Source organism: Styela clava, chromosome 6 (assembly GCF_964204865.1).
Source record: "Styela clava chromosome 6, kaStyClav1.hap1.2, whole genome shotgun sequence".
Lineage (NCBI taxonomy): Eukaryota > Metazoa > Chordata > Ascidiacea > Stolidobranchia > Styelidae > Styela > Styela clava.
In genome coordinates this window covers 5938893-5960981 of record NC_135255.1, presented here as the reverse complement: position 1 = coordinate 5960981, position 22089 = coordinate 5938893, and the positions used below count along the sequence as shown (strand labels likewise).

The following is a 22089-nucleotide window of genomic DNA, read 5'->3' as shown; positions in this document are numbered from 1 at the left end:
TTATTTTGCTAAGTGATGTCACACGACTATTTAAAAAACGCGCAAAAAAGGCTCTGTCTTCTCACTTTGGGGGAACATTCTGGAGGAATTAATGTTATGTAAAAATGGTTGTTTCCTATAAGTCAATAAATTAGCGACAACTAAAGTGTTACATGCAGTTTAGTATTTGAGCTTGTCCTAGTATCGCAAAATTTCGTAAATTTATTTTAAAAAAAATTTGGCTTCCTCGAAAAAAGGTTGGGAACCATTGGAATGGAGTGTGTATGAAAATGTTCTTCTGGCCTATCGCAACCAGACTTTTTTGTTTTATCTATGTTTTCATGAAATAAAAAAAAAAATTCACGTGGATTTGAATTCATTTTGAGATAATTGTTACATTACGAATCTACATTTTTTTAAATATACGCCATATGTGCTCAACTTCTTTATGTATATACTCAATCTGATTGTGTTTTTATTCTCTTTTTCTCGCTTTTGTCTGACAACTATGTTTGCGGAAAAACAGCAAGTCTTAACTTCTGAATATTCAGCGTGGCAAAATAGTATATTGCAGAACTATGAAATAGGAGAAATATCCAGACAAATTACGTGAGAAATGTAACAGTATTGAATATCAAATTTTGATTATAATATGAAAATCGACATAATTTATTTTTTAGTTTAATATTTTGTCATTTATATGTTCTTCTTGAACAAATAAAATACTAACTTTTGGTAAAATCTTCCTGAAGTGAATATTTATTTTTCTCAGATAGTCAGTAAATAATAAAAAGCAAATAATTAATAAAAAGGTGGTGGATCGCTCTCCTTGCCACAATATCAACAAGGCAAAATGTGTGACATACCAGAGAAATTTACCGATACTGATTATGAGAACACATTCGACGATGATATAAAACCGAAGCAAAACGGAAAATCGAAAGATCTCCTAAAAATGCAAAATCTTTCGCAATCATCCAGCGATTCTGGTATATCGGTTCAAGCAGCTGGACGACCAAGTGGTAATGTTTATTTACGTATGAAATAGAAATGCATTGATAAATATTTTATTTGTGTACATATATATACGTTTTGACACCTTCCCTTCGAACAAAATATATACGGACAACCACGGATATAATAAAGCTACTTTTTGTTGAAGTATCGGAATGTCGGCGGAGTAGCGAATCGCACGCACATTAGGTTTTAGCTCGCAAATTGCTGCCCTATCCGTAAACAATCTTCAAGAGTAGCCCATTTTGTCTATATATCATATATATATTATGATAATGGTGGCCATTTTTGATGGAGCAAATTAGATAACTAAATCTAAAATAAGCACTTACATTTATACATAGTATGAAGAACCTATTCAATGCCGGATGCGCGTGATTAGTAACTTTTCAATTTTCAGAATTTGATTTTTTGTTTGAATGAGGTTTTCGACTTTCAACAGCAATGCTTAACCTACATTATCAAGATTTTCGGGGATGACTAAAATTGAAAATCATGATGTCAAAATTTTAGGGTAAAAAGCTATATTTTACTATAATATGCTTTTCGCAAATATGATTATAAACATACATTATCGCCATTTCTTGTGCCCGACCACAATGAAAGAAATGTTACCTGTGGGCGATGACGCGTGTTTCACCGTAAACCTCATGGCGACTTATTAGTACCTTTCGACGAAAAGAATTATTTAGCCAAATATTTTTGCATGAGTATTTTATCTGCATTCGGAAAAATAATGAAAAAGTTTTTTGAGTGCAATTCAGCCAGATTATTTTTTTTTCGGACAGAAACACTATGGCAGATATAATTTTGCGTTTTAATCAGTAGAATGCTTACCATATTTGCATGCTGTATATGTATATAAATGGATCATTGATATATGACACTGGGAATCACCATATTAAAATAGTTGACAGAGTTTCTCTTCACGATTTTTGGCATTAATTCACGTGATTGTAAAAAGTTTATGGCGTCATTTTACCAATTTTTCGAAAAAGCCGACGTTGTGTCAAATTTCATCCCTGGTGAATCCCTGTTCTACTCGCGCCTTAAATTCGCTGTTGACAAAGCAGAGTGGTTGTTAACGAAATTCAATGAATAGCACGCGATAGCTTGACATCGAAGGGTGGTATTCGAAATTCTAGTTTGTAAAATGACAGTAACTTATTATAAAATATAATACAATATCCACCTACATTATGGATAACTGGAGTGATGCGTGCTTGTATTTCAGTTGCATTTCTCGATGATCATACTGATGAAGGTGAAGCTATAAGTGTTGCAATGAGGGAAGGCGAGTTTAAAAAAACTGCCAGAAGGAAGAGTCAGTGGGGACAGTACTTACTAAATGTTGACATGAAACGAGTAATGTCTTCTGGAACTTTTAAACTGACTTTGCTGCAGGTATGTTTGGATATGAAGACAATTGAATGCGTGGTGATTTTACGTACATAAATGTATATTCGAGAATGCTGAGTATGCTAAAGAATAGTAAAATTGATCCTAAAAGTACAAAAATAGAATTCGTATTCCTGGCACTATTGGGGATTTTTCAAACGTTAGCAAGATTATTCCAAAGAGAAACTTGATGGTAACCATATACGCATCGGGTCATCTTGGAAGAACTATGGTCTTTGCGATGGAATATTTATGGTCAACGAAGATATTACCAATAATACAGAAAACGTGACGTTCTAACCTAAACAACCGCAAACGTATTTTTTACTTTACTGCCATCATTTACAGTCAACATTCCATGACGAAGTAATTTATCACACTTCATTTTATGTAATAGTCGTTTTTGCCCCCTGTGCGGCGAAAGCTAGAGTTACTGAAAAATGTACTGGAGTTATATTTTAAAGACAGATGTAAAAAAATTACAATACAAAAATAATGCCTAGCTACTGTCAAAATTGGGCTGAATGTACTGCTCATGGCGACCTATCATTTTTAAGCAAATATATTAGCAATTTCGAGATAAAATATCAGAACAAAATAAGTAGAAAAACAAAAAAAACTGTTTTGATAAAAAATCAAAAAAATATTGAATATATATACAACAATCCGTGATAAAAACGATTCTCAAATCTTTTGATTACTTTTTTCAAATTTCAATATTTGTTCAATTTAAATTTGGAACAACAAAGATGGGAACCGTACCGCTAGTTTTATTAAACAACTTGGTGGTAGTACGCTGAACTCTATTTAAAATAAGCTTTATAATGCAGAATTCTTCAAATAAACTTACAAGCGACCAAATCATGAAAATGGTACGGTAGTTCGGTTTTCCACTGTTTTAACTATACTTCTGTAATAATTCTAGCTCGCCCGAGATGGGGAATCCGACACTTTGGAATTTCTACTGAATACACTTGGTAGAAGTCAGTGCAGTCGTATGCTCAATTCTACAACGGATGAAGAAGGAGTGACGGCATTGCATTTGGCGGCCAAAAACAACCATTATGACGTATGCAAGAAACTGATATCATCTGGCGCAAGTACGAACATGTTATCTTCGCTCATTTTAATTGAAATTATCAGAAATCAAAATTGCTCTTGTATACATCAACTGGAAATGTTTGTAACGTTACTGATGTGACTATAATTGGTTATGCTTGGTACATGCCAGAGATGCAAAAGGCAGTAAAATCAGTCAATTGAATGTTAAATAGGGGGGGAATTGCAATACTAATTTCAGATGGCCTGTTTCTTTGCGCTTTTGTTTATGAAAACGAGGTGCCAAAATTATCCGAATTTTGTAAACTAACGATAATGCATTCTTGTGGTTCACGCATTCCTACGAAGCAACAGCGAGGGACCCTGTACTTACTTTCGCATGACCGCTTGCAAAACTCAATATCGTTGAAACACCAGTTATGTGTTCCATCCTGCAGTCATCTTGATCCTAACCTAATCTAGAAATTGGTGAAGTGAAAAATCACAGTTTGATATTTCCCTGTTATTGAACGGTAATCTTGACGAAACTAATGTAAACCAGGACCAAGATTTCATATAAAAATAAATTTGCAATATAGTAATTTTTTGATATTTCCTAGACTTCCAAAGCATTAGTTGCACATTCTGCTGACAATACAATGTTATTGTGTCATGGAGTGAAAATTTATCAAATTTAATACTATTTTAACATCGAAGTATACCAATAATCTATTGTATTTTGATCGGGGAACCCTTGTAACATTTACTTAGACTAAATTATTCTTTGCACTCGCATACTACAGATGTCAATATCAGAGCGGGAGAAAGCAGAGCGACACCTCTTCATTATGCCGCCAGAATTCGACCAAAAAAGCGTCTCCTTCCATCCATCGACGAAGAAGTTGCTGGAACGCAAATTTATGCCACAATACCACGACAGATGTCGTTTGACAGGGAAACGAGCGTTATTATGTTGCTACACTCTAGTGGTGCAAATATAAATGATGTTGACATTGAAGGTCAAACGCCGCTCCATAGCGCTACAATCAAAGGAAATTTACCTTGTGTACAGCAATTACTGGAATGTCAGGGCGTTGACGTGGAGGTATATTGCCATTTATTTACTCGTTGAGGCTACAGCCGCTACACTGCATCTATTTTATCATTTTTTATCAAATTATTCAATATGTTAAGTAACAGTATTGACTAGTTCTGGCGTGGGGTTTGAACATGGAACTGACTTATGTCACACAGCAGCTTCTAATTTAGCTGTGCTACGGACCATAACATCAAAAATCACGATAATCTCAAAATGCTTTCTTCATCAAATACGATATATTTATTTCAAGTTTTAGGATCTTCAATTTGTGTTTTGTATAGCATTGCATGTATAGCACAATATCAACACGAACCAAGCCTTGAACGAACAACCACTTTTACGCAAGAGACTACTATGCCAAAAAAAAAAAATCTTTCGAATATACTTTTTTTATTTTCATCACCACGTTTGCCCTGCGTCGCTGGTAGATATGGTGTTCAAATCCGTGATCCTCGAGACAGCAATATAGTTATAACCAACGTGCCATTCATCCTACAATTTTTAAACCTGGCTCACAGACCAAAGACGGACAAGGAATGACGGCATTACACATGGCTGCAACTCATGGATATGTCGACATCGTAAAAGCTTTGCTAGGAAAGGGGGCGAACTTGCACAGTACCGACAATGATTTGATGTCGCCTCTGCACTTTGCAAGTGCTGATGGAAATGTAGAATCGGTCAGGGTCATTTTGAATAAAGCAAGAGAAAGTAATCCGAGACAAATCAAGTAAGTCGACGTTTATTTAGTTTAAGAGCTTGTGAAAGTATGACATTTGGACTTACCCGATAAATTCTATGTTCAGAAATTGAAAATCTAACACTCATTATCAACTAATTTCTCTATACTCGAGGTCAAATTTCGTGCAATCTGCTTCTCGTACACGTCTCGTTGATTAATTTATACGCCATTCGAACTGATCTTTTTACCACACTACCTTATTGTTTTACCTGCAAAAGACTTTCAAAAATCCCTCATTTTTAGGGATATGGTTTATCGTGTGGATGCGGGACGGAATACCGCACTTCATATTGCCGTTGGGAAAGGTCACCTACAGGTTGTAATGGAATTGCTTGGATTACTTGCATCGCCCGAAGACAGAAAGAAAATGGTTTCACTGACACGATCTCATGGCGATACACCACTGCATATTGCGTCTGCACAAGGTACTTATCACTCATACATACTTTATCAGTTGAAACGTCCAATGAATCCTAAATCCGTATAATATACTATTTCAAATATTTCTCGAGAAATATTTTAGAATATGGAACATTGTTGCTTAAACATTTTCAATAGACCATGCAAAGCGCGTAGTATTTTATATTGCAGAAAAGTTAAAATAAACATTTCGCTGTTTTATCATGAAACGTTTTTTTAAACTCTTCCTAAAATAACAAAAGTCATTATGTTCCATTTAAACATTTTAATCAGGGCTATACAATATATTACTGTATTTACCTTTTTTTGGGGTCAGGGCACTTTGAAATTTGTGAGAGATTGGTCGAGTGTGGAGCAGATGTAGATTCTCGGAATGATAGTTTGGCAACTCCGTTGTTACTAGCTGCTCATCATAATAATTACGAAATTGCGGACTTTCTTACGAGCAGGTAAAATACTATAAAAAAATCGTAAATATAACAGATATATTCTTTAAGCGGGGTTCCTCTCAGTCATTTGATGATGTGCTCCCACGCCGATTCCTTAGTGATTGCATTTCACCAACGACTTATCATGCACGTAGTATCTGTCATAGCCTTTCTTTTCAAATATCTACCCACCATAACAAGAGTAATTGATATAACTGTACTCGTTGTGATATCGTCGGCAGTATTGACAAATGTTAATGATAAAATAAATTTATGCTATGATGTTATAAAAACATGTCTGCGGAACGCCGGTTAAAATCACTGCTACATAAGAGATGAGGGACACTGTACATTTAATATGTATGAAACAGGGGATCCGACCTCGAAACACGAGACAAAGACAATCTAACACCGTTACTGTTGGCTTGCAAGCAAGGACATTTGGAAACTTTGTCCTGGTTGATTGAACATGGAGCAGACTGCACTGCGACAGACAAACACGATAAAACTTGTCTTATGTTGGCTGTCGAAGACCAACGTACGGCGGCAGTGCACGTGAGAAATCTCTTTATCCACTTTATGTATATAGTCTAATATCCAGATTAACCTCTCACTGTATTCCATAATTAAACTACGAACATTAATACGAAACGCACTGAGGAAAATGGTCAGTTGATTGCCAGATTTTAGTCGTCGGTTCTTTTTGACCATATGTGATCAAATAATAGCGAGTCGTAACATGTAAAATCAAGATACTGCGGAAAAGCAATATAGTTACTGTGTTTTAAATAATACCCAGAATTTACCCGCGCAGCCAATCTATTGTTTCTCTTGCAGGAACTTTTAAAATATGACAGCATTCTGCGACTCATGGACGAAACGGACAAGAATTCGAATGGAGTTCTTCATATTGCTGCGAGAAAAGGATACCTCCCCATAATAAAGGTATTGAGCAAAAGTTTTACGCTCTAACTGGTTATGATCATTGTTGGTTGAGTCAATATTATGACAACTCGTGTTATTTCTTGTGCCCAAACCATAATAGTTGGCCCGTGATACTTACCCTTTGACCTCAGCTGCCTATTCTAATATTGATATTTCCCAGCACTAGGAGTCCTATTTGTTAAATTGTTATGCAGTAATTGCATATAACTGCAATAAAACAGGTCCTTCTTGACCATGGTGCTCGGATTGATTCTAAAAATGAGGACGAAGCAACTGCTTTGCATATTTCTGCCCAATTCGGACAACATATTACATTGAGGGAACTTCTTGATCACGACAAAAACACGATTAATGCCGTTGACGAAAATGCTAACACTGCATTGCATTTGTCTGCAATCGAAGGTATGATGGAGTATACAAGCCGAACATAGAGCCAACATGACAAAATAGGAATGCCGGCAAAATAGAACTATTTTGTGAGGACACTTTTAGTGGCTTAACGTTTACTTCAATTGTCTTGAGCCATTCTGAATATAGTCGCACCAAGGTGCTCTTCAACCCTGTTACAGCGACCTTATTCAGAAAGTTAAATCTTGGTGTAGGTCATTTGAAGTACAGGCAGAGCCTGAATGGACGGCATTGTATAACACCGCAAAAAATACGCTAACTTCAAAAAATAAACTTCATACCAAAGTTTCATACAAAATCTTGAGTGGACAAAATTTACTGAATAGGTAAATGATTCGAAATACCAAAAATTTGTTGATTGAAATTAGTTGCTAGTGTTTCTTTACGATTCGCTTACAATAGGAAGGTTGTATAGTCGACACCAATTTAGTTCGCATAATTGCGAAATTGTTCAAACGATTATTTTTTCAAACTGCGTGATTTTTTTCATATGAATAACTATAGTACAATATGACATTGTTTGCTAATTAAAATATATATTAATTCCAATATTGAACGGTGAATATTATTTAATTATTATCTTACAGGTCATACAAAATGCGTCCAAACTTTAATCGAACATGGCGTGAACGTTGCTCTCCGCAATCAACGCCAGATGACTCCGCTTGACTGCGCAAGTAGCAAAGGATGGGAATCTACAGTTCTTGCACTTCTGCAAGCTCAATCAGCCGTGAACCCAATAAAGGGGTCAAGAGTTAGTAATTTTTTCTAATACGGCCAACGTTTCACCAAACGTTTGTTCCTAACATTAAATATCAGTATGAATATACCTATAAGATAAAATTACTAGTATTCTATGAAATCAGTTTGTATTATCACCAGATAAACCTCGAATTCCAGCCGACCAAACATATTGGTATGTGTTCATACGGGGCAAGCATGAACCTACCTATATTTTATGGTTTAAATATTTACGCTAAATACGCTTAAAATAAATTGACGGAGGTATTTTTGTCATTCAGACTCAAAAAATCGAATCCGGATCTAATTTTTTATTTGTCTAGAAAAATGTCAAAATTTTAATATATTATTAACCATTCCTAATCAATGTACAAAATTGACAGACAACGCCGTTACATGAAGCATGTTTTCACGGTCATGTTCAAGTTGTCAAGGTATTACTTGATTGGAGGGCAGATGTCGGAGCAAAGATTGCAGATGGTAGAAATCCTCTAGATTGCGCTATTGATCAAGATCAAGATGATTGTGTCCAAGCTATCCTTGAACATACAAGTTGGAGACAAGCAATGCGCAACAGCTATGTCGATCCGATCACGGGTGAGTTATGCGGAATTTAATATCGCTAATATTTGCGGGTACACGGTTCAGAATTTTTGGATCGGTTCGTTGAATTTTTATTGTTGCTGCTGTTAGTCTCATTGGAATTTTTGAGGTTGTTATAAAAAACTGCTTAAACTACTACACCAATCAATTTTAAATATTCAGACGATGGAAGATTTCGTTGAAAGGCAAATTAGCTTTGTTTTCTTTTTTGAGGCCAAATGATCTCGATATTTTACCCAAACCTTTGTTGTTCATTTTAATCCACAGGAACGTTGTTTTGTGTACATATAGTTGAACATGGCTAGCTCTCTTGTACTTGCACATTATTGAGAATCCAATGCAAATATTCAACCTGCTGTAAAATTCATAACCAAAGTCAAATATGATAGAGTTCGAGTTAGACTTGTGGCTCCCGAGGCCGACAGCCGTGGACCACCCTGGTATAGAATATAGACGGTTAGATGGGGGTTTAATACAGTTTCATAAATGACATCGGTGGCTAAATTTGATCGGCTCGTTGGCTTAAATTTGAAAGCGATGCTGTTACGTTTAGAGATAATAAAAAAACACAATTATTTTCAGGGCACATCGTGACACCCGCACGCAAGCTGATAGTAAAAATGCCAGAGATGGCCCAGTTTGCCTTTACTCAATGCATTTCTGATAACAGGAAGAAATGGGACAGTCATGATCTTGAGGTATGCTTCGCTGTCATCAACAATCTTTGCGTATAAAATTGTAATGAATTGGTAATATTCGAAATAATATACAAACGTCTAAATTTTACATAGGTCACCTTGGACTTCGAATTTCTTGATGATATGTACACAGTAACAGAATGGCTTCACAGAGGACGAGATGTAACGACAGATAATACCAGTAGTGGTGACAGAGAAAAGCAGATTCTAGCGAATGGAGACATTCCTCCAGTGGAATACAAGGGGAAACATAAATCAAAGGAAGCCCGTTTTAATGCAAAGCACTCACACTTGGCTATTCCAGAGGATCCAAACAACTACGAGGCTTTCAATGACCAAGGGAAATTAAACGGAAATGCAATGACATACACAGAAGACGCGAATATCCTCAGACACAACCATCCTCTCATGATTATGGTACGTGAATAAATTTGAGAAGGCGGAAAAGTATTTCGTCTTCTCTCTCTGACATTCCTTTTTTCTTTCATTGACATAATAATACAAATTATGTAAATCTGTCATTGTAAAGATTGCTTTCTCTATCTTGAGTTATAAGATTTAAATCTGCAGTTGGAGTAGTAATTTCAAACTCTCCGGTAGTCTTAGACTAACTCTAAATTTTACACTCGTAGGCTTTTTGTGATACGACATCCGGTACCAAAGTCGCAGGTAAAAAAGTTCTCGGGGTAGATCATGGAGTCGGTTTATTGACCGTCTCCACATCAGCGTTGAGTCGATTTTTTCTGTCTCGAACTACATGCTTGTAAAGTCATTATTACTCGCCGGAATAGAAATGTAAACTCTGTGATCATTCTTTATAGGTATCTACAAAACGAGAAGGTCTTCTTCAGCATCCCGTTGTAACAGCACTTCTGCAATACAAATGGAACAAATATGGCGGATTTGTTTACTATTCTTCTCTGATATTCCTCATGGTATTTGTTGTTCTACTAAATTGCTACATGCTTCTTATTCCACCACCATATACAGTTGACTTCCTCAAATCTCTTGCAAACCGAAGATTTTACTTAGAATTTGAATCGGAACATCTTACGAACTACACTGGTATGTAAAAATTATCTCGTAGTATATTATAGTTTGAAAACAATCGTTAACGATGTATAGCACGACATACAGGCACATGTATACACGAATATGAATCTGTTATTATCCATGATTTGTTGAGATTTCTTTTTTCTGACTAATCGAACTAGTCGCTCTCTGATTTGCAGTAGGGAATGACACAACTGTCTTCAATTTTTCATTCGTGAGCAAAACTGTGAAACAGTATGATTTTTTGACTTTCATATAAATTATTTTGTATGATATATATTGCGTTTATTTTTAAATTACTACAATTGAGTTCAGGCAAACTTTTGATCTAATTAAAGTTATCTATCAAGCGAGAAACAATTTGGAGTTAGTACATGATTTCCCTTTTTCATTAACATACCCACTGACATCTTGTAATTTAATTGTGACTAATAATAAACGTCTGTAAAAACAAACAGGAAGTGGTGCAATACCGAAAAATTGAAAATCGACTAAATAGGTATAGATGTGTCAAAGAAATTTATTACCAAACCCCTTTATGATGAAAACGACGCGTTAAAAGCTTTGAAGGTGTGGCCAATTTCCTCTGTTACGTAACTATCTAAAGGCAAATTTATTAATTGTAACTCATTAGGATTAAATGCCTCAGTACCAAACAATAAGAGCGGTTACATTATAGCGATATCTATTCAATTACCTACACTAAATATAAATATAATCATTTATGGCACTTTATTATTGTTAAATTCAGTTAGCCTTCTCACGCGAACGGGCACTTGTAAATATTATGCCCATTCACGATTGCATAGCTATTATTAACAAGTTACTACAAAAAAAAACGCTGAAATTTTAAATTCAAAGTTTGTCGACAAACATTAGCACAAGTAGTGAATTTTTTATGCTCGGTTTTGTATAGGTATTTGTAAGTTTTCGGTGATATTTTAAAACGAATTTTTTTCAGTAAGAAATAATGCTTCATAATGAATAAATCAGGACGAACAAATCAATATTTGCCTTTATTATTCGAAACATTTGGATCAATAGAAATAATTTATTTTGAATTTTCACAATCTAATTATATAAACAAAAATCATGAACAAAATAACAAAATGAATTTAGAATTCATTTGTACGACCTCGCCACGGGCAATCATTCGCCCGATCGTCGACCAGGCCTTCAGCTAAGCAATATACTATGGAAGTGGCGCTTTGTATGCTTTGTTTTGCAAAAAAAAATGAACGAATTGCTACACTAACTCTCATGCTTTTTTAAGCCATTTCTATATCAACTTTACCTGCATCAATGTCCATGGAACTAACTTCAGAATCAGTTTTTCCTACTACTGGCGGATATTCATCACTGCTGTCACAGATATTTACATATATATTTTTCTTCGGAAGTATCTTTTCTATCATCGGAGTTAAATACAGAATAACACTTTTTATCCAATCTAAATCTTTTACCTGCCAACTTCAAACGTCTGACATTACTTATACTGTTGGGACAAAAATAGTCCGCGTGTAGTGTTATTGATATATATATATATGTCCCACAACTAGAAAATCCAACTAAAAGTACTGTAGAACGTAATCTTAGTATAACAAATAAATATTACCACTAAACTCTTACGACAAACTCAAGACGAGTATGGGAGGATTGGACCAACTTACAAAGTCTGGACTGATTTACAAATCGTTGCTATAGCAAGGATCGCAGTCAGTAGGTTTCCTCCAACGTTAATGAAGTATTCAAATGAGTCGTATCTGTCGGAACGTAGATTTTATTTATTTCTATCTTCAAGATAATAGTCTGAGAAAATGAATGATAATTTGATAATTGATGTTAATGAATACATGTTTCTTTTTATTAGTACTAGCACATCATTCAAATTGAAACATTTGTTTCTTAGTACTCTCGTTCATTTAATATTTTGTTCGAGTAATAATCATCGTTGAAGATACCATCAATTCTCTTATAATTAGGATACTTGCAGTGAATAAATCAGCGTCGTTCCCAGACAAATTATGTGCTTTTGATTGATATACGGTTATCATTCAAAGCAACGGTTCCTAAATCTTTTGTTTGCGCGGCGCCAAATTATCAGGGGAAAAAACTCACGGCACACTTGACGAAAAAAATTGATGCTGTTAAATAAAACTCAATTTTGTGATCGGTAATGTGTACTTTATACCTTCTTAGAGTTTGTAGACATGTGCTCCTAAAAAGGCAAAATGTCAATTCTTTTTCCTCATATCTGCCTGATTTTCCTTTGAAATATTAAAAAAATCACTCATGTTCGCTGAATTCGGTCCAGAAAATAAATAAACTTCAGTTAACGAAATTGTTCCGACTAGTGACTACTCACTCTATTTTTAAGTAACAGTTGGAGAAAATGAGGGAATGGGTAGAAATGAAATTACAAAGTGGCCTTAAAACGGAACCCAGGTCAATTGGAACATATTATAAAGAGAACATAACTTTTGTGCAAAGCGTCTTAGATTACTTTTGGGTACAATGCTATAGGCCTAGAACAGAAGTTCAAGTTGGGTACAAATTTTTTTGCCACTCAATAAATATCCCGCGGTTTAGTGACGAATAATTGAAAAGTGAATCAAATATTTCAGTTATTGTCTGTGTGTTTTCAATTGTCTTTTATAAATATTTATTTAATATTTTGCAATAGATCCCGATACGTGTTACAGCCAACTGGATAGTGGTACAACATACAGAGGATTTGTGAACATGAGTCGGTCAAACAAATCATGCATTCCGTGGTCAACAACTAGTACGGACAAAAATCTTTATCCAAATTCGGGTTTGATAGAAAATTATTGTAGGAATCCAGGATCGTTGCTGGAATCCCCTTGGTGCTTTACAGAATATGACGACGAACACCCTGAAGATACAGTACGGGAGGAATGTGACATCGAACTGTGCACAAGTATGTTGTCGATGTTTGTACTTGGAATTTGCATGTAAGAATGGATGTTTTCCCGGGCGCTGACTTCCGTATTGTTGGGTAATCAGGAAGATGGTGGTATTACATGCGGAAACACGCTTAAAATTAGCATTTACCAATTTTGCAATATTAAAGAAAAAGTTTTTCTGGTGTCAAGGATTGGGGAAACATTCATTGAGCTGCCCTAACTACGTGATATTAAGCTTGACCGGCCGTTGTGACCAAAAACCGACTGCTACCTATTATCGTGCACGAAGTGGGCCTATAGATCGTTTTTTTTTTAATTAATGTTGGGATTGAGATTGGGAAAATCGTTTTTCCAGTTGTGTGGCAGACTTCATTTGACATTCTACAAGGATTTATTATGGCATTCGGTACAATTCTTTTAATAATTTAAATTATCAGTAATTAAATTCAAATATAAGAACCGGTTGAAATATTTCCGACATTACGTTTGCATTTACCACCGCTCTGTTGTTTAAATTATTAAAATCGTCGTCTGTAAGTTAATGTTCTGTTTCAGTTTATATAGACAACGACGATCTACCAAAAGGAACAACATGCCATTTCCCTTTTATTCTCGGTGGTGCTGAACAATACAAATGTATTAATCATGCGGATGGTTCATGGTGTAGTGCGACTGCAAATTATGATGAAGACGGAAAATGGGGATTCTGCACTGAAGGTATGTTTTGTTTTTGTTTCTCCCAAAAATCGCTTTTACCTATACTCATTTGAAGATAACTTTGACGTTTTTTTTATTTAGTGGATCCATACTGTGTAATTCCATCTGAGTTGAAAAAACCATGTGGAGATCCGACTACAAATCAATTGAATTGTGAGGCTCGAGGTTGTTGCTATAAAATCTACGATAAAGGTCTACTGACAGAATACAGCGAATGTTTCCAAAAGTTCGACAAATGTAGCGATTGGAGTTCTTATTGTCCTTCTGACGCTAACGTCGTAGGCTGCGAAGTAGACTGGATGATGGCAACATGTCCATTGACATGTGGGATTTGCAACGGTAAGTATTCTGAAATAATAGAAGTTTTGAAAATCCTATTCATTCTTTACTTTTACTAAATTTCATGAAGCGATTCAATTTTTATATAAATAGTGAAATTATGGTCCATCTAACAGGAAAAAACCATTATTTTTTTGTGCACGGGACTCAATTTGGATAAATAAGTTAAAGTTTGTTTTCCCATTTCATTACGATACTCAGAATTAAAAGAAACTCTATTTACATTACATGTACGTAACAAGCATGACGATCACCTACTGGGTAATAAATTGAAAAACTTTTTAAATTGTATATATAATATAAAATAAACATTTTATATATATAATTTAGTCTCAGAAAAGGTTGAAGATTCCAGTCAGAAAAAATTTCTTTATTTGATGTCAACCTACCCTGAAAATACATATGAACATGACTGGAGAGAAGGTTGTTATTACTGCCTGGAAGGTGCTGAAAAGAAATGGGGAACGGATTGTCGTCATAAGGGTGCTTGGGAAGATCCCGTCAAGATTGTTCTAATGATTTTTTGTGTCTTCAATCTACTTAGACTGGTAAGTATTTCCTATACACTCACATATTGAGGAATGCATAAATGATATTCTCTCAATGAGACCAACAGTTTTATGATGAATTATAACAGAACGTTACTGCGGTTTGTGAGATACTTTACTATTGAACAAGGCTAGAGTCAGATTAGAAATTTTGAACATTATGGAGTCGAAGACAGAGGTTCAGACTTCTGAAATCTGAAGTCAGAGTAAACCTGAGAATCAAACATGCTTACAATAGATTTTGTTATGTAGAGTTAAAACAATTTTTTTTTTACTTGGAATTTGAATCAGGATCCAGAGTCAAATATCTTCAACTCGAAGCCGGACCCGGAGTCTGTTTCGTTTTGATGTCTTAAGAGTCGGGAGAAGAATAGTACTTTTTACGACTTCGAGCGCTGAGTGAAGTTCTTAGAGGGTTAATTTGGAATTCCTTTTCACAATCAGGGAAGGGGTCAGATCAATGAAAATCCATGAGCACTAAATCATCTGAAAACCATGAATTAACCAATTTGTCTGCTATAGGCGGAGTTAATAATGACAATCGTCAAACACAAAAACGATACAACACTTTTCAAGCTATTTTGTATTGATATATAAACATGAATGAAGAGGTCCAAAATAGGCAAAAAAAAATATATATTGCAAAAAATTGGGAACCACTGGTCTAGCGTAACTTCAGATGAACAAGAATTATCCATTTTGAACGCTTTTTCGGCACACTCAATACATATTTAAATATTTAAAATAAATCACATTTTTTAGATTCTCCAAATATGGAACTATAAACTTGAAGCATTCAGACCAATTTTCTTTCTTGAACTTCTTTTATATATTCTCTGTTTGGTTCTTGTAATTGACTTCAGTGGATTTGACTTGGAATATACTCGTCAAATGAATACAGAAAAAGAAATATATGATGAACTTGTCAATAAATTTCAAAAAGAGACTGGATTGAGAAAAGTAAGTTTTGCTCACAAAATTGATTTATTTGGAAAACTTAGGGAATTTTATTTATTTTCTCGTTGCTGTAAAATTCATCCTGTCTATAACAATTTTGTATTTCTTTCCTGTTAAAGTTTGTCAATAAAAAGTACCGTTCCTGAAAAGTCTGAGGATTGACACAATTCTGTAGCAAGATAATTTACTAAGTCAAAGAAATGCTTCACACTGGTTTGAGAACGTATTAAAACTGTTCATTCAGTGTTTTGTTCGTATTGAGAATTGACCTGTTTGGCGACCGCAGTATATAAAAACTCTCTCAATCCAAATTTATTAAACATCTAGTATTTTTGTGTGACGGGATTTATTATAAATTTTATCTGAATTCTATTTAGAACTGGCAATGGCAATGTGGAGTAATGGCTTTGTTTTTATCGTGGATGAATTTGCTTCTTTATATTCAAAAGATTCCCTATCTTGGCATCTACGTTGTTATGTTTAACGACATATTCAAAACATTCACCAAGTTTTTTATCGTTTTCCTGCTCTTCATTTTCTCATTCGCATTCACATTTCATGCTTTGCTACAAAACGAGGTAATTTTTAACAGTTGTAAAAATGTGGCAAATTATCTGGCAGTTTTTAGTAAATCGAATGCATCGAATAGACAAAAAATATCTAAATTTGACGGCGGTTCAGAAGTGTGTGTACCAATATGTAGGTAACTAATTTTGTTCGCCTACTTTACATAAGTTTTGTAAAAGGACACAAACCTATGGACAGGGGGTATATTCACTTGGCTAACACAGATAGTCCCCGAACTTGTTATAGAACTAAAATAAGGAAAATCGGAATAAAATTATGGCCTACCACTAACCTGGTACACAAACTACGGGAGTACCAATTTGACCCAACCATACTAGATAAAAGATTATGATATGATATGATATTTAAACTATGATATGAAATATTTTAGCAAATGTTTAATAAATCTTATGAAAAATACGAATGTCATCTTCATTAACGTAACACTCGTTTTAAGCGAGTTAAGAAACGTATATATATATATATATATATATATATATTTAATAATTAAGTAATTTATTCAACATGTCATGTATTTTTCAGATCGAATTCCAGTTTCCATTTCAATCTATCCTGAAAGCCACAGTGATGATGGTCGGTGAATTAGATTTTACTGGAATATTTTTGGGTGGTTCAGAAGATTATGAGGAGAAAGTCAATTATCTGATTTTGACGTACATTCTGTTTTCAATCTTCATTGTTGTAATGATGATCATCATTATGAATTTATTGGTAAGACGATTTTTTGACAAAATCTAACAAGTTGAAATTAAATTTTGTTGATTTTCATGCTTTTTGTCACGTCTTCTTGTTTGCATTTTCCCCGTATCGATTGAATCCGACTATGCTTTGAAGAAGATTTGCTCAAAGCAAATCAAGCGAACTCACTCAGAACTGAAATTACAAGAACAACTGAAACTGTAAACTCTTCATGGTGGCGCATTAAGCGCCAGCAATTGTCGATTGATAATGGACGTAAAGTTGATCAATTCAATACGATCATGAAAACAGCTACCGTGTACTTCCAAATAACTGAACTATAACTTCGGCATAAAACAGTATTTGTCCATAAGAAGATACACTGGAAGTAAAGGGGTGAAAATGTTTTTTTTAGAAGGCAACTTTTGTAATAACATGAAAACAGTGAATGTAGAAATAGGAATTTTGTCACATCTGAATATGAAAATACTTGCTATTTATGAAATATGACAGGTCGGTTTGGCAGTCGGAGATATCATGGAAGTAAAAGAACATGCGACATTGGAAAGACTTAAGATGCAAGTTGAATTAGCGCTTGAAGTAGAATTTGCAGTGCCTGATATTATCAGAAAACGATTCGTTAGAAAATCGGCCAACATCAAACCGAATCGTTACCGTGCAAGCAACGCTTTGACCAGAGCTATTTTCCAGGATAAAAATCTATCAACAAAAAATTTGGCAAATGTTATGATGACAGGAAAGGTAATTTTGTTCATTTATATATTTTTATAGGCAAATACTTGTGTGTTTAGAATTTTTTGGGAGCAATATCATTCAGATAATCCTAATATTCGTGGTATGTTATGTTGTAAATTTAGGTTTGATTTTTCTTTATTTGTGTAACGCTCATGTGTGCGGAACAGCAGTTTATTAGATAATTTTCCCAAAGCAACGTTCATTCATTTATAAATAAAAGAGGCTTGTTTTTGAGAAAAGATATGGGCGATGACTGAAACGATAAAAGCTATCGATCTATATGGATTTGTGGTTAGTCTAGTGCAATACGCGCCACCAAGTGCCAATATGTATAAAAATAAGTTCAGGAATTTGTCTCCAATTATAAAATGTTATAGCATTATATTTGTAGCAAAAATTTTCCCATCGATTATTATGGTAGTATTGATAAATATAAACTTTTATTATATTATTTCAGTCGGAAAATGAAGAAATGCAAGAATCCATGCAACAGTTGATTTCCCTTGTTAGAGATTTGAAGGTGAAAACGACCGATCACGATGCAATACTGAAAGATTTATTGGCTGAAACAAAAGAAATGAAGAGTACAGTGGATGAAAATGTTGACGTTCAGCAACAGAAAATGATGTTGGATGATGAAGCTAAGATTGCAACACCATCACTTTCAAGGAAAAAGAGTTCTAGTTCCTTGGATTCCGTCAAGCTTCCTGTATCAATTCCAGCGTTCATGAGGTCTTCAAGCTTCAGGAGAGATAATCGTTCATCAGGTTCATTTTTTTCTTTCATTGAAAATATTCTTGAAATTAGTGCCGAAGCGATTGATGGTTGACTTCACAAATTAAAGTCCAATCGAATCCACATGCGCACCGTTTCACCCATGCGGTTGTTTCTTCGGCCAACCAAAATACCAGAACTATCCGTACACACGAGAACTCTATTATGATTAGGTTACGTCCTCATTCGATGTAATTGGACTATGCGTGTGTTGAGCTTTCCGAATATAGGCCACCACATATGGTGTTCTACCGGTAGTGATTCTATTCTTATTTGAGACAAATTGTTCCTATTTAGAATTTCATCTATCTATATATTATAAATGAATACCTGAACTTTTTTGGTAAATGGATAACCTTGTTTCACAGGTCGTAGGTTGAGATCTTCTTTAAAACAACCGAGCTTCCGATCGAATGTTTCGATCAACAAAAGGCAAAACAAGAGTGAATCACAAGAGGCTGAGCCGCTCATTCGTTCATTATCGCCGCAGTATGACGAAATGGACGACGATTCACATAGAAACCTTCTCAGAAATGATACGGTTGACGAACCAACGTACAACCATCCAGAGTCTCCCGTCCCTCCGGCCATCACTCTAACGGAGTTCTATGATAACCAGGAATTTGATGCGTAATTCACAAAGAGAATCCAGCATGATATATTTCGTGTAAAAATTAAGTCCGGGCTCGAAACCATACGAGAACGGAAGACGTATCTGTACAATCCCAACAAAAATATGTTTCGTCTTGGTACTGTACAGTCACAACACAATAAGTACCATTGCGCGTTTCCCCTTTCAAAATTTTGCTGTCTGCTTCCAGATGAGTCAAAAAGAACCAAGCCTCATACACCTAGATATACAAGCACTTCTTTATCTGTCGCCAACAACGCAAGGATGTAACTGTAGTTTGTGTAACACTTCTTCATCTGCGTGTATATATTACCGGTACTTTATCTTTGTAGCTATTATCACACCAGTAGTTAAGGTATGACAAGAACTTTGTAATTGATTAGAATGACGAACATTACTTTCAAACTTTTTTTGCAAAGATAGAATTGTAGTGATATTGAGGGTATCTCTAATACATCGAACATAAAGTCATTGGGCGAAGTTGTGTTCCATTTCATTTTTTATTAGTCAATCTCACAAAAATCCTCACACTTTCTCATCACGCTTTTCACGAAAAAAAACTTGAAACCACGGACATTATTTTAACGCAGCAGCACGTGATCTTTACAAGCATTTGCGCTTGCAAATATTCAAATGATTTGACGAATTCAACGTGATAAACATTTTCACCGTTTTTTTAGCATTGTCCAAACACCATTAATTGATAATTTTATGAATTCAATATAGTATATAACTATATATTGATAACGTACCAATTGATATGAACTCTTATCGTATTTCCTGTCAATAGGACGAGGCCAATTTTTAACACTGAAAATGTTTTCCTCACATTACCGCCCAATAAGTCGTGGCAAAATTGTGTTACCCCATTTCTCTGTTTGTCAGTTAAGCACCAATGCGATTATTATTTTTATCGAGTTTATTTTACTATTTTGTCATCAGTCTGTTAGAAACAGAGATTTATTTCGGTTGAATCATACAGCCATGAAATTAACTATTCTACCCAACAAAGCCATGATTTAGGGCTACAAATTCAACAGCAATCATTAATGAATCACTTAATGAACTGGAGCGTTGCAATAACCTGTAAATATGTAGTGGTGCATATGGCACTGTACTTCATAGGTTAACTGATGCGTTCTGTCGGAAATTTTCGGCCTATATTGCAAGATTCTCTAAATAACAGTTTAGCATTTCCTTGCACATTTGTTAACCGATTTATATTGCGGCCTCTACTCATTTTGGTAACAGGAAATTTACAACTTGTTCCACAACTCTTCGATTCCCACATTTCTACATTCATGCAGGATCAATCACCAAACTTTCGTAAAATGAGTAACAAAACAATTATAACGCAACTGTTTATTTGGTAAAATAAATTGAAAATGTACAGAAATTTGAATCATATTGCATACCAATATTAGCAGAAGACAATTGCTAGAACACTCAATCCCTGGCTAAGAGATGCATAATCTTATTTAGGAAGCAGCATGCAACAGAGCTGACCTGTGACACGGAGGTCCTTAACGAAGGCAAAGGTGTTGAAAAATATATATTATCGTTGTTGGATACAGCAAAAGAAATTTGCACATTCAGTATTAAATTTTTTTGAACTTTATCAAATTCCAGAATTGGTTGTTGAATTATTATCAAAATTGAAAAAAAATTAGCGCAAAGCCTGAAAATTTGTTACCCAGCATATTTTAGTACTTGGTATAGGGACCTCGCTCAGTCAATGCCTATATTATAAATTTTAAAAAATGAAATAAAATTGTTGCTTGTGGCACAGCAATTTCTTTAACCCCGTGCTCCAACTGGCACTGCAGTCGTATAAGGAGCGGCCGCTATCTTTATGCGGAACGATGATGAGGTAGCCAATTAACTATAACAACTGAAATCGTCAAACGGTGTGGCGAGATTTGATAACGATAACTAATTTTAAGCAATGCTGCTTTATTGATAAATCTCGAAAACGAGAGAAGTTGGCAGCTGATGCAATCTCGTATTTTGTGGACATTTTTTGGCAGAATACCTACAATTACTATAACAGTAAAAAATTCTGTATCAAATAGTTGAAACAACTTTACAAACTTAACACAGAAACATTAATGTACAAAAACAGTGATAACAGCATTTTCAAGCTAAAACCGACAAGATTAGATTATATCAGGCAGAGGAAGCCTCTTCTTGCTTTGCGCGCCTCTTTCACTCGAAAAAATGTACGAAGTCTCATCTTTCTGAATGATTGATAAATTTTTTGCGGCAATGACATAATCGATGAAAACTTTACCGCCTGCGCTTGCTTGTACTAGCTGGTTCTCCAAAAGGATTTTCGTCCTATTGAACATAATAAAAAAATCATATCAAGGTTGGTAAATCATTCTCCTTGTGCATTGTTTTTAGCTCACCGTCCTGCATTGTGTGCACTGAAATGCTTTGGAAATGAGTGGTTAACTACTCCCATATCTAACATTGACTATTAACATGACGCACAAGGCCATGGTTCACCATATAAGCAGTCATATCGCTTTCCTCTCCCAGTCATTAATATGAAAATCGATCCTCTTTAGTTAGAGGTTAGGTGTCAGAAAAAAGTGCCATTGGGTTC

At 34.9% G+C, this 22089-nt stretch overlaps 2 protein-coding genes across 3 annotated transcripts in view; one reads left to right on the top strand and one right to left on the bottom strand.

The window, feature by feature from the left end:
- Positions 1-755: 755 nt before the first annotated feature.
- On the top strand, positions 756-20849 carry LOC120331160 (uncharacterized). Its single transcript, XM_039398200.2, has 25 exons — positions 756-1001; positions 2228-2397; positions 3317-3491; positions 4233-4534; positions 5047-5258; positions 5514-5695; positions 6007-6139; positions 6490-6673; positions 6956-7063; positions 7285-7465; positions 8059-8225; positions 8596-8809; positions 9398-9513; positions 9607-9930; positions 10335-10578; positions 13250-13507; positions 14049-14210; positions 14292-14549; positions 14880-15097; positions 15860-16057; positions 16432-16632; positions 17165-17353; positions 17834-18082; positions 18534-18843; positions 19219-20849. Exons 1-25 carry the CDS (start codon positions 833-835, stop codon positions 19482-19484), a joined length of 5190 nt encoding a protein of 1729 aa, XP_039254134.2. The 5' UTR covers positions 756-832; the 3' UTR covers positions 19485-20849.
- The window catches only part of LOC120331208 (double-strand break repair protein MRE11-like), a 15606-nt gene continuing 14345 nt past the window's right edge, over positions 20829-22089 (bottom strand). For both annotated transcript variants that reach the window (XM_078113512.1, XM_078113513.1), the window contains one exon: positions 20829-21818. In XM_078113512.1, the coding sequence (XP_077969638.1) occupies positions 21768-21818 (51 nt within the window). In that variant the 3' untranslated portion in view covers positions 20829-21767. The remainder of the gene's footprint in view (positions 21819-22089) is intronic.

Excerpts from the sequence above, each read along its gene's own strand:
- LOC120331160 (XM_039398200.2), top strand. The coding sequence starts at position 833 with ATGTGTGACATACCAGAGAAATTTACCGATACTGATTATGAGAACACA. Across the intron at positions 6,674-6,955 it reads AACGTACGGCGGCAGTGCAC|GAACTTTTAAAATATGACAG; the intron begins GTGAGAAATCTC and ends TTTCTCTTGCAG. Across the intron at positions 7,466-8,058 it reads GCATTTGTCTGCAATCGAAG|GTCATACAAAATGCGTCCAA; the intron begins GTATGATGGAGT and ends ATTATCTTACAG.